The 12375-nt window shown below is 39.4% G+C and overlaps 1 protein-coding gene across 1 annotated transcript in view; it reads left to right on the plus strand.

Annotated features, from left to right (window-relative positions):
• EML6 (EMAP like 6) overlaps positions 1–12375 on the plus strand; it is a 215429-nt gene that overhangs the window by 125077 nt on the left and 77977 nt on the right. The window contains 3 exon segments of the mRNA XM_032497555.1: positions 1698–1884; positions 2984–3089; positions 10229–10322. Of these exon segments, the coding sequence (XP_032353446.1) occupies positions 1698–1884; positions 2984–3089; positions 10229–10322 (387 nt within the window).

The following is a 12375-nucleotide window of genomic DNA, read 5'->3' on the forward strand; positions in this document are numbered from 1 at the left end:
CCTTGATGCCCATAACTCCTGCTCTGTTTACCTGGCTCCACTTAAGACAATGTTTCCTTCAGACATTTTTGTTCATGTACCCCCCAAATAATTTTGAATTTTGAAAATCATGCACAACCTTCCACATTTTAAGTTGACATCTAAGATTTTTCAACTTAGGTTTAAATGGTTATGAAGACTATGATACCTACTGTTTTATAAATATTCACATCATTTGTTAAGATGGCTCCAGTGGAACTTAAATGCCATAGATAGAGTCCTGTCATCATCAATTTAACAAATACATGAACTCATACTTCTGTTCCACTCCTCCCATAGAATTTTATCCTAATGCAATATTTTTGTGCTTGAAAGCCTTTAGTTCACCCTGTCATAACTTCAACAAGCAAGAAAATTTCTATAAATTCAATTCAAATTTAATTCCCTCGTGACCATTAGTCTCTAACTGTGCTGTCCAGTGTGGTATCTACTTGCAGCCAACGAGCACTTGAAATGTGGCTAGTCTGAGTTAAGATGTGCTGTATGTGGAAAATGTACACCAGATTTTGCAGACTTAACATGAAAAAAAGAATATACTTCATTAAAATGTTTTTATATTGATTACATGTGGACATGATAATATTTTGGACATATTGGGTTGAATGGTCTTAAAAAAAAAGATGAAATTATTTTAATGTGATGGAAAATTTTCAATTACCTATGTGCTCATAGTATTTCTGTTGGACAGTGCTGGTCTAAACATTAACAATTTTTTCCTGAATTTAATTGTTATAACTATTAATAATAAATAGCTGCCAATTCAATGTAAATGTAGTACAAATTGTGATAAACAGTTACTAAACAAAAAATCTTACTGGAAAAATTTTTTTCATAAGAGAATTTTTTCAATGAGTTCAGTTATATGTGCACATATATTTCTTATTGCTAGAATGTAACACAATTTAGCATTGAATCTATTTTGGCTTTTGAGTTTTCAATAAAAGTACTAAGAAAGCTTATTCACATCTACTTCCTTAAGTAGATGAGAACAGAAGCAGTTTTATCATAGCAATGTTAATTCTCTATATCCCTCTTGAGTCATAGGCCAAAAATATATATTGTGATTTTGATATATAAAAATGTAGTTTAGTGGTCTATCTGACAATTCAATTAAACCACTCTAAAATTTTGTTTAAAAGCAAAGAATTAGAAGTCACTTAATTTGCAAAAGTTTTTCTTACCCAGTTGCTAGAGCTGTTCACTTTCAACATACAATATTTGTATTTGTTTTGGCATCCCGGCAAAATTTGATATTCCGGGGTAATACAACATAGTAAGATTCCAAATGGATGGGAGTAATGACTTGCAAAACTGGGAAGAAGGCAATTATGAAAGGGGAGGTGGGAAAGGAAAACCTCCACCTCACCACAGATGTGTTCTCAGACTGGTCAGTTTTAAGAGAAAGCCCATACAGTAGCTGAGGAACTGGAAACAGATTCTGTTAAAATTATCAGTGTCCATTTGCCCCTTAGAAGGTCATCACGTGCCCCCGGAGGTCCTCATACTCCCATTGAAGACCACTGTCCTGGGCAACTGTGGAGACCCCTGGGGTTCTACTTGCGCATGTCTGTGTTAACATGTTAACTTTATCTCCTGACAATTTCTGATCTGTTCACTGCTTATTCAACTACTGCGCAATTCCTGGGCCTTTGCTTCAGTTACAGAGGCTACGACTGTAGAAACAATCTGTTCTACACACAAGCTGGAGAAGTGGTCTATCACATTGCCGCAGTTGCTGTCGTGTACAACAGGCAGCAGCACTCCCAGAGGCTGTACCTGGGACACGACGATGACATTCTCAGCCTGACTATCCATCCAGTGAAGGACTACGTGGCCACCGGGCAGGTACATATCTCTCCTGTAAGATGGGGGCCTAGCCAAAGAGAGACGATTTAATTTTGAATTCAGTTTGCACATGAGAAATTCAAGAAACACTTGGTAGAAATAAATGTGAGGCAGGAAGCTGAGGATGCAGTTAATTCTGAATCACTTGATGGTGGGATAATCAGCCATTCTGCCACTTCCGGAAAGTCTGAGGAATTCTCATTCTAAGGTGATGAGATCTATGAACAGGATTAGGTAAAACTAAAGTTCCGTGAAGTCTTAATATGTTTTCCTCATTACTGTTTACCCAGAACTTACTGTATCCTAGGTATTCAATAAATGTTTATTAAATGAACCATCTTTTAATACTAGTGTAACATTTAGTGTATAGCTTCTTTTTGTAAAACTTAGTCATATGACCTTTGGCCGTGTAGGAGTTGGCTGGACTCTGCTCAGTTATGTGCGTGGCTTTATGTCCCATTTTCCCTTTTAGAGTCGTCATACCCAACAAGGTTTTCCCCCTGTGTATTATAAATGAGGAAAGCCACTTTACTGTTAACAGTTTTCTCTGTTGTTGGGTGTTGGTGTGATAGAAGCTTGTGTCACCTGGAGGAGAAGCCACCTTACTGACAGAGTTAAGTCATGAAACTCATTTCCCAGGGGAAGAAGCAGGGCTGGGCCATGCCTTCTCGAGGTAGGTAGGTAATTGAGAGGTAAAAGCACTCTGAGGACAGTGCTGTAAAGACGGACAGCTGGCTTCCTTGACCGAGAAGGGGAATCGAGTGTGGAGTTGAGAAGGCAGGAACGGAAAGGCAGATCTAACAGAAGCAAAACACAGTGGACGTTTGAGCTGGAGTTTTAAAAGTCCCTTCACTGGGAGCTGTGCCCCAGGTTAGGCTCTGCTGGCACCTAAACTTGATGCCAGAGCAAGACCCTGAGACCCTTTGTGCCTCGGTTTCCTCATCTGGAAAACAGTGGAGTTGGACCAGATGATTTCCCAGGGTCTTCCTACGCTCCACATGTGTGGGTTTTGATTTCTGAGTAGCACTTGACTCTAAGGAACAAAATCATTCCTATGATAATTTGTAAGTAGTTAATAACACTCTTCCTATTCTTTAAGGTTGGAAGAGATGCTGCTATTCACGTGTGGGACACACAGACTCTAAAATGTTTGTCACTGTTGAAAGGACAGCATCAGAGAGGAGTGTGTGCGCTCGATTTTTCAGGTGAGCACGTTTCCCACCGGTGTTGTAGGCAGATGGTTCCACACTTACTTTGTTTTTTTTTTTTTTTTAAACATCCTTTAATTTTGTTTGCAAGGAGGTAAGCCCTTGGTGTGTCAGCTACCCAGTCTTAGATGGAAAATCAGATGAGTGCACATACCTAACAGAAATGTGGCCTTTAGATGCCACCTCCCATTCTGTCTCCCTTGTTTCCTCTCTCCGGAGTCATTCCCCAGAGCTCACACTGTGTTCTGCCTTTGCTGGAGCGATTTGAAATCCAGAGCAGCTGTTGCTGTTGAAAGACTTGGTTGCAAATGTCTGGCAGTGACTCAGAAGAACATCAGTTGCCTCTCTCCAAATAAGTGGGAACACAGCACCTGCGATTAAAACATAAAGAGCTAGAGGGAGGGCTGCACTTGCTCTGCAAAGGGCCACTTTACAAGGCTGGTGTTTCGGAAGTAAATCTCATCTTGAAAAAATAGAACTGAAGTTTCCATCTCCTCAATTTAAAATTTGAACACAGTGCTTTTATAATCCAACTGGTGAATATAATTTTCTTTAGAATAAGGCCATTTCCTTATGCTAGGATTGAAGAATGAGGACTTATCACAAAAGGATGTTTTCGCCTAGAAATGTTTAATAATCCCAAATGTAGATATTGGATGTGTAGGAAAAAATTCTAAACTTTCTGCAGAAAACTAATTCTGTAATTTCCTTTTTCTAAGCTTTATTCAAATGTTTAATATGTGCAGTATGTATAATATTGGTTGTTAAATTCCATGATTTCACAGCCCCAACCTCTGTCTTATGTGCCTCCCCTTCTACTCTCCTTGTTCAAGCCCGAAATTCTTCTCATCAGTGCCATCACAACTTGGTCTCTGCTTCCATCCCCACTTCCTCCAGTCTATCCTGCCCACTTTTTGAGTCTCCTGCAAGTGCAGTGACATTGCTCCCCCACGTGGACTCCCTTTGGTTGGCTGGCTCAGGGCTGAGCCCTTGGTTGGACATTCATAGTCTCTGTGATCTGGCCTCAGCCTTCCTTTGCAGTGTTTTCACCCACTAACCCATTTGTGTGCCTTTATATCCCCTAACCGTAGAACCCAAATGCACTCCTATCTGTGTTTTTTGCCTGTGTTCCTTTTCTCATGCTGTTCCCATGTGTCTGTTCAAGTCCTGCTATCCTCTAAGACCAAGCTGACAGTTTCCTTCTCCATCCTTCCAGAGAGAAATGACCTATTCCCTTTTCTGCATCCCTTAGCCCACTGTTGTCAGTGCTCTTGTGGTACTTGTTAGAGCCCACGTGGCACAGTAGTTACATGTGGTGACAGCTCCTCATACAGCGGAGCCCATCTCTCCGTTCCCCACTGCACACGTTGTAGCGCAGTGGACACAGAAGCTACTCCAAAAATGCGAGTGAATGAATACATGAATGAATGAGGTTTTGTTTAATGCATTTTGTCTTGCCTTTCACTACTGTTGCTAGAACTTGGCATTGTAAACCATCTTGGGACAAAAATTACCTTTATTCTCTAACCAATAACATGGTGCAAATTTCTGTGGGTGTGTCACATGTACATTCTCATATAGTATAAACTACTGTATAAATCTGAGTTGCTATGTCATTATTAGAAGTTAGTACTTTCTGTCATTATTGAATTAATAGAAATCAAGGCTAAACAGTTCATACTGCCCACTGATGGGCACGAGTGGTAGAGAAAGCATGAGTATCAAAGAGAGAGAACTACTTGGTTACCACCTGCCAGTTGAAAGCCTGGGTAACGCACCCAATAAAAAGTGAATACAAAGTCCTAAACTTCCAGAAATTTGATGGACGTAAAATTTTTTATTTTTTAGGGGGGTTTGGGGGAAAGTAATTAGGTTTATTTGTTTTTTAGAAGAGGTAGTAGGGATTGAACCTAGGTCCTAATGCATGCTAAGCATGCACTCTACTACTTGAGCTATACCCTCCCCCAGACATACGATTTTAAAATAAGTGCACCATGTGTCCTTGATACAAACAGTAAAATCTAAAATGAACCTATAATTTGAGTTCAGATAAGGTTCTGTTTGAAAGATGTGAATGGATTTTTGCTTTTTAAAATAGTTGCACTCCTTAATGGCGCAACTATCTGTCCTTTTCCTAAAATTAACTTGCTAGCAGATACATATGCGTATACTTACCATAAAAATTATATTAAGAAGTATGCTTTAGAAGAATGCCAAGACACCCATTAAATAAAATAATAAAACCTAAATGTGTCCTAGAGTATAGAGACTCTAATATATTTTTGGCAACATTGAAAATTGACTCAGTATTTCTAGCAGACAATTTGGTGCTGTTTAATAAAAGCTATATAACTTAAATGACAAGTATGTGGACTGTGTATTTTATACACATTTCCACGTATCAAAGAAAAATTAGAACTCAAAATAGCATCTATTCACTGATTTCAACTGAAATGTGTATTAACATACAAACCAAGTGGCAGGAAATTTAGAATACTACAAGTAGAATTTAATAATTATTAGACTATTTTTCTATAGAATTGATTAATTTGGGGTTTTTTTAATTGAGAAAAATAAAAAAACCAACTCATGTTAATTAAATATTCTTAGAAAAGAGATGAAAGGAGTGTTGATCAAAGACACTGATTATGAGATGAGTTAATACCAGGAAGCTGATACCCAGTAACTTGGTCTCTGTGTTTCTGAGAGCTCATATCTCTTCTGGGCTTAGCAGTTTCATAAAAGAAAGATCAAGAGATTAACTGAACTTAGAAGTCTTTCCCTCGTCAGGCAGCCCCTCACACTGATGCCTGGTGGAGAAACCAGACATTGTAGGAAGAGGTTGAGAAGCCGATTTTGTCACTTCTTCTAATTCCCATTTTGGGTAAATAAAGAAATACCCACATATGAGGTATTTTCTACCTAAAAAGGGTATTTCAGTTTTAAGAATACATTCTTTATTCCCCAGGTAACATTCATTAAGGAAGAGCCAATTTATTCAGCAAATGTGTTATTTTTTATTGTGAAAAATTACATATTCATCTCAGAGTTTAAATACAATGTTAATTCGTAAATGGCAGAAAGAAAGCTAGGTGATAGTTTTAGAAAGCACTAACCTCAAGGTAGTGGGGAACTACCTGTCGTGTTTGATCTGTCACCGTGTGTGGTTACATGCAGAGCAACTGAGGTGGTTGGTTGATCTTTGTGGTCTCTATGGCACCTCCTGAAGGTGTGAGCTGAAGCCTCTTTGTTTCGTTTACACTGATAGTAGTACTCTGTGTTAGAATGGTATCACTTTAGTCTTAAGCAGACCACTGCACCACTTTACAGACCAAGAATGTGGATCCAGAGAGTTTGTTGGTATGGCCAGGGCAAAAGTCAAACAATAGCAGATCCAGAGCTAGGACCTAGGCTCTCAGTCCCCTGTGAGAAAGCCACCCAGCCTGGGGCTGTCAGCTGGTGGGAGCTGTCCCCCTCTGCCTCTTGCCTCTTCTGCCCCTGCCCTCCACCAGGACCTGTATGGACTTTCAACGGAGAGTCATACCTGGAGCATTGGGCGTGCTCCTTTACTTCCTCACTCCCTCTCCCCAACAGCAGGTGTTTCCAGCTGCCACCGCCCCTGTTCTCCAGCATCAGTGTGAAGTGGGCATGGGGATACATAGAGGCTGCCATGTGCAACAGCCACTCCCGTCCCGCCTTGAAAAGAGACCCCTGTCCTAGAACAGCCCTGAATTAAACATGGTGAATAGGAGCAGAAAAGTGAGTAGTTTAAGTCAAAATGCCGAGAGCAGATTATTTAGATTTCCGTGTTGAACCATGTAAACAAGGCAGGGACACTGGTTATTATCTAGCTAGTGGCCCCATCTGTGTGCCTCAGCACCCCCACGTCCACCTAGCTCTTGCAAGTCAGCTCATTTGGGGGGTATTGTGGAGACCTACTGAGAGTACTTTTGCCTCTTATTAGAGAAAGAAATTGTCGTGGAAATACAAAGCAGGCAGATGATGTGAAAACTAGACAACAAATAAACAGTTATACTTAGGGATTTAGATTAATCTATGTTTGCTACTTTTCCAAAGCAAACAAAAAGAATAAATTTTTAACCAAAAACATTTCTAACAGCATAATCCATACCTCTAAATTATGTCAACAAGAAAAATGCATTTATATTATGTCACTTAACTGAGCAACTCTTTGACTTTGTGAATTTATTATCACTGTCTGGGGAAGATGGAGCCATCTATGGGACTGCTTGCAGTCAGGAAAGTGCCTCCATGTGAATAGAAAACCAATTAAAAAGAGAAAGGTTCAGCCATGTAAACATTCTCTAGACTAAATATCATCCTCATATTTTAAAAACCTTCACTGAATATACTAATTTCCATAAGGGCACCTCTAAGACTAACTTGATTTCATTGTATTCAATTCTAAAAACCCATGCATTTTTTATGAGCCCTGAATACGGGATCAACTTGTAATTGTTTGAGTAAAATATTTCTTTTTCTAATTTGCCCTTTACTGTTGACATTAAGTGCCTTAGAATTATTTCTGGACTGTGTCACAAAATACCCATAATTAATACATACTGTGACTGGAAAGATTTGAAAGGACATTGGTTAAACTCTAAAAATATGGTTGGAAATCAAAAACTCCAACTAAATGGTCAAGGGACAATGGATTTTCAAAGCTAAGGTCAAGCCTCTGGGTAAGGGGGAGGAGAACTGGGGAGAAAAAAAATGGTAGCCAGTTATACTTCCAAACTGTGTGGTGTGTAGAAATAGCCCATATCTGCAGAGTTCAAGAAAAAAATTGCCATCCTAAAGAAGAGGTATGATTTTTGAAGTGCCTCTGGGTTTATACTGCTGCTTCATTGCTACTCATAGTCATGAAATGGGGTAGAAAGGTGGTATAACTGTGAAGACAAGCTGTTGGGGCCTTGCGGAAATTCTAATAAAAAGTAGCAAAAAAAAAAAAAAATCAATTTACCCTGAGATCTTCAAAAAATGTAAAATGTGGGGGGAAAAACCCTATCTTTCAATATATGTGGATGTTTGCATTCTAAGAAGGATATATTAATACAGCTACACAAAAGAAAACATAAAATTTTAAATTAACAAATGCAAAAAATAGACACTGAATATTTGTGCAGTGTTTTTGAAAGGAATGATAATTAAGACAATTAACATTGTATAGCTAAAGAACATGGAACTATCCATAGGCACATTCCACTCTTGTCTCCCTCGTCCTCCTGATGTCATCAGTTATCACCAGACTTCACTGAAAAAGAACTCAGTATGAGGATCTCATAAGAAATGTGATACAAGTCCCATAAGTTTTAAATAAGAGCTTGCAATATAAGAAGGGAAAGAGAAATGTCCAATACAAATGCAGAGACAGGCTAATGTAGCAACATAGCCAGGCCCCACAGGAAATACGGGAAAAGTAATGTCAGTAATGAATAGGAGGTCGTCACCAGTCCTCTTCTCCCAAATGCATGAAGAGAGACCATGCACAATTTAAAGCCTAGTGACACTGATGCATAAGGGCATGTCATTCACTGTGATTCAGAAGACACATCTGTTTATAGTAATCACTTGGTGGCTTAGCCCTTTAGGAAAGTGTTAATGTCTTCACCTAATGCTACAGTCTAGGGCTTGAAAGGGTTAATGTAACCTTCAAATCCTTGCCTCAGTGGTAGTAGGTAGTAGCAGTAGCAGAAGAAGAAGATTGGGGAGGATTTGGTTTGTTAAGCCAGGCTCTTCCTTTCTTACTCTCCTTTTCCACCAGGAGGAAAAGGATCTGACTGCTGTTCCCAGTTGGCACAAGTAAGGGCACTCAAGGATTGGACGTTAGTTAACCAGCACTTGGGGAGGGTTGCCAGATACAGCAAATAAAAATACAGGAGGCCCAATTAAATTTGAATTTCAGATAAACTGGATAATTTCTTAGTACAAATATGTCCCATGCAGCGTAATATTGTACTAGAACTTACTTGTTGCTTATCTGAAATTCCAATTTGACTAGGCCCCTTTATTTTACCTGGCAACCCTAATTTGGCATCTACCCTAGGCCTGTCTTTGAAAATACCAGTCGAGACCCCGAGTGGGCTGGGGAGAAGTAGTTTATCACAAACTCATGTTTCTTTACCCGAATGTTGCTGGCCCTCTGTAGTCAGAGGAGACGCCCTGCTGAACTGAGGCTCAGTGAGTTTGGCCTCCCATCTCCCAGCCCACGGAGAGTTCGGGAGGAACTGCTGACCCGAGAAGCTTCTCTCTGAATCTGAATCATGAGGAGGCAGCAAAGGGAAGACTTATTGACCATACCTCTTCATCTGTCTTGAAGGGAAAAAGCAAATTAACTGTCTGTATTCAAATTCAATTATACATATTATATATTTTAATTTTGTAAAACAACCTGTCCAGATTATAGTAATCATTGGTAATATAAATAATTAATACTAAGGAAACATGCTCATCATATAACAAATGAAAAAAATTAATATGTTCATTACAATCCTGGTTTTGTTTTCTCAAAGCATATTTATATAGAGAAACTGACAGGACTTATATCAATAGGCCTAGAAGTTTGGATGATTTAAAAATTTCCTTTATCCATATTTTCTAAATGTCCTACAACAAACATACTTTATGTGAAATAGGGAAACTAAGAAATTAAGGGGTTTTTTTAAAATTATAACATCATCTTTTAAAATAATTTTTAAAGTTAAATTTAGTCTCTAATGCTCTGGAGAGTTAAACAGAACCCAGTTTCTTACAGCTGAGAATAGACTAAGAGTGACATTAAATGGCTCTTCCATTAAATGCCATGATATTTGTCTGACACAAAATAGACAAGGTTTTGATGACTCAAGACACTCCCCCAACCCCATGTCTCAGATTGGAACACTGAGTGAGTGATTTAATTCAGCAACCGGTTATTGTGCATTCAGAAGCTCCATATTGCTAGTTATGCATTTTGTTCAGTGAGGTCCCTAATTTAGTGTGTGATTCTTCTAATGTATTTGAGCCTAAATAATATTCTTAAGGTTAATTTCTTGTTCGTCTTTATAGTATATAAAGTGTTTGGGTTTTTCCACTGAAGAAATGAGTCACTTGATATTTGTGTTGTTTTCATACAGCCGATGGAAAATGCCTGGTGTCCGTTGGTTTAGACGATTTTCACAGTATTGTATTTTGGGACTGGAAAAAGGGAGAAAAGATAGCCACCACCAGGTAAGAAGCCTCCAAGGTTGGACGACACCCTGCCGATGATTACGCTTCATTAAAGGTCAACAGTTTGCATTTTCTGGTCAGATTTCTTCTTCAAACTCAGGTGGAATTCATATAGAAAACTTAACCCCTAAGGGAGAGCATATTGCAATATTTCATGGTGACATCCTGACTTAGAGGAATTAATGTTTGTTTCAGGGAATTGAAAAATTCTGAAATCCTTTTCAGAGAGTTATTCATCACTTTGCTCTTAGTAATATATGCATTATCTGTATCGGAGCTTTTTGCCAGCAGTAGAAAAGCAGCTTTTCTTAGGCTGGTGCCTTGCCCCCTTGTTTTCCCACTGTCTGAGCATCTGGTGAAGGCTTGTCAATGTCACTGGAGTCAGAAGGACCATTTGTCATGAGGCAGTGGCGTGCGGGAAAGGAGGCCCCATCGTGTGCATCTGCCACTCGCTTTCAAGCAGGCAAATTGTTTCCCTAATCTCCCCGTCTTATAAATAGACTTTCCAAGACTGACTGCTGTTTATAGACCACCTGTCCTCCCTTACCCCAGCCTCCCTCCCTGCTGAATCAGCCCTAAGTCTGAACATTGCTTTCCACTCCTGCTTACGTTGGGCTTAGCTGTTTGCCCAGCCGTGGTCAGAGGTCAGAATAGTTGGCAGCCAAGGCCCAGCAATACAATTTGTTGCCCAAGGCAGGTTATCAGTTTACCTCTCTGCTGGTTCTTCCCTGCGTAAACTGACTCCCTTTCAATCTTGCCCCACAAAATCATGTTTAAGTTCATGGCTTTTGAATGCCAAGATTCACTTTTTAAATTGATGTTTCCCTCTGTGATATTAAATAGGAGAAAACTTTTTTGGCAATTTGATTTAATGAATGAAGATCCATAAATTTATAGAGACTTGGAGGAGGAGCAGATGGAGCCTTGAGGACTCCAGCTGACCATCTTAGGAGAAAAAGAGGAGCTTTTCTGATGACTGCTGTTGAGATGGAATTCTTGGCAGCAAATGGCAGCTCATAAATCTGCCTACCCAAGTGGTTTTTCCTTTGGTCTCTCTAGTATTCCTCACTGTTGTTTCAATCCCCACTAGTACTCAGATCCAGCTTTTCATCAGAACTCTGCTCTCCTCCTCAATTAATATACTGAATTTTACTTTAATAGTTCTGATAACATGCCACCTGTATTACAGATAATTTCAGGCAAAGCACATGTCTGCATTTCAAAAGAAGTGCAGTTTTCCTGCTAGGAAACCCTCTGCAAATGTGGGTGGCTCACCTGTTGTATGCCAGCAGCATTAATAGAAATGGAAGAAATATTAATACTTAAAAGTATATATCTGATATGTTTAGTAGTGTTACTTCCATTTAATTAACACAAAGTGACTGAACACTATTACGTTAATGACACAGTTTATTTTTGGAATTGTTCCCAAGTTGTATGTCACATTCCCCAAACAGGACACCTGCAGAATTGCCCTCAGAGAGCATTTTTTCCAATGGTAACATTCACCACTGCTCTTTCCAAGAAGGAATGACAAGGATTGTTAACGTCCTTTGGATGAATACTAGATTTTTAAATAATAAATAATATTTATAACTACCTATTTATATAATATTAACATCTACAAATACTTACATAAGTAAGTAACCAAAAATAAAATTCATTTTATGGCTTGAAGTTAGGGTGCTTAAGTAGTTAGAAACTTTAAAAACAGCAGCATGAAAGACGTGACAAAGAAAAAGGAGTTAATACTTTGCTGATGGGACCTTCCTGGCTTCCAGGAGTCATCATAGCTCCTCTGAGGGTCTGATTTACTCTTGGCGGTGGCTGACTCAGTGACGCCCCTCACTTTGCACTTCTGTGTTTCCATCATTGCCAGCATCACCACTAGCAACGCTTAACAGGAAACTGGCTTCCTGTGGGCTGCATCCTTCTGTCAGGTGATATTCTCCAAAGTGCCCATCACCCAGGGTGTGAGATTTCCCCATTAGGGGAGGGGCGTAGTCGGTGGCTGGGGTGGCATCACCAGCAATGCCTCTGCTGCCCAAGGCTG

This window comes from Camelus ferus, chromosome 15 (assembly GCF_009834535.1).
Source record: "Camelus ferus isolate YT-003-E chromosome 15, BCGSAC_Cfer_1.0, whole genome shotgun sequence".
Taxonomy (NCBI): domain Eukaryota; kingdom Metazoa; phylum Chordata; class Mammalia; order Artiodactyla; family Camelidae; genus Camelus; species Camelus ferus.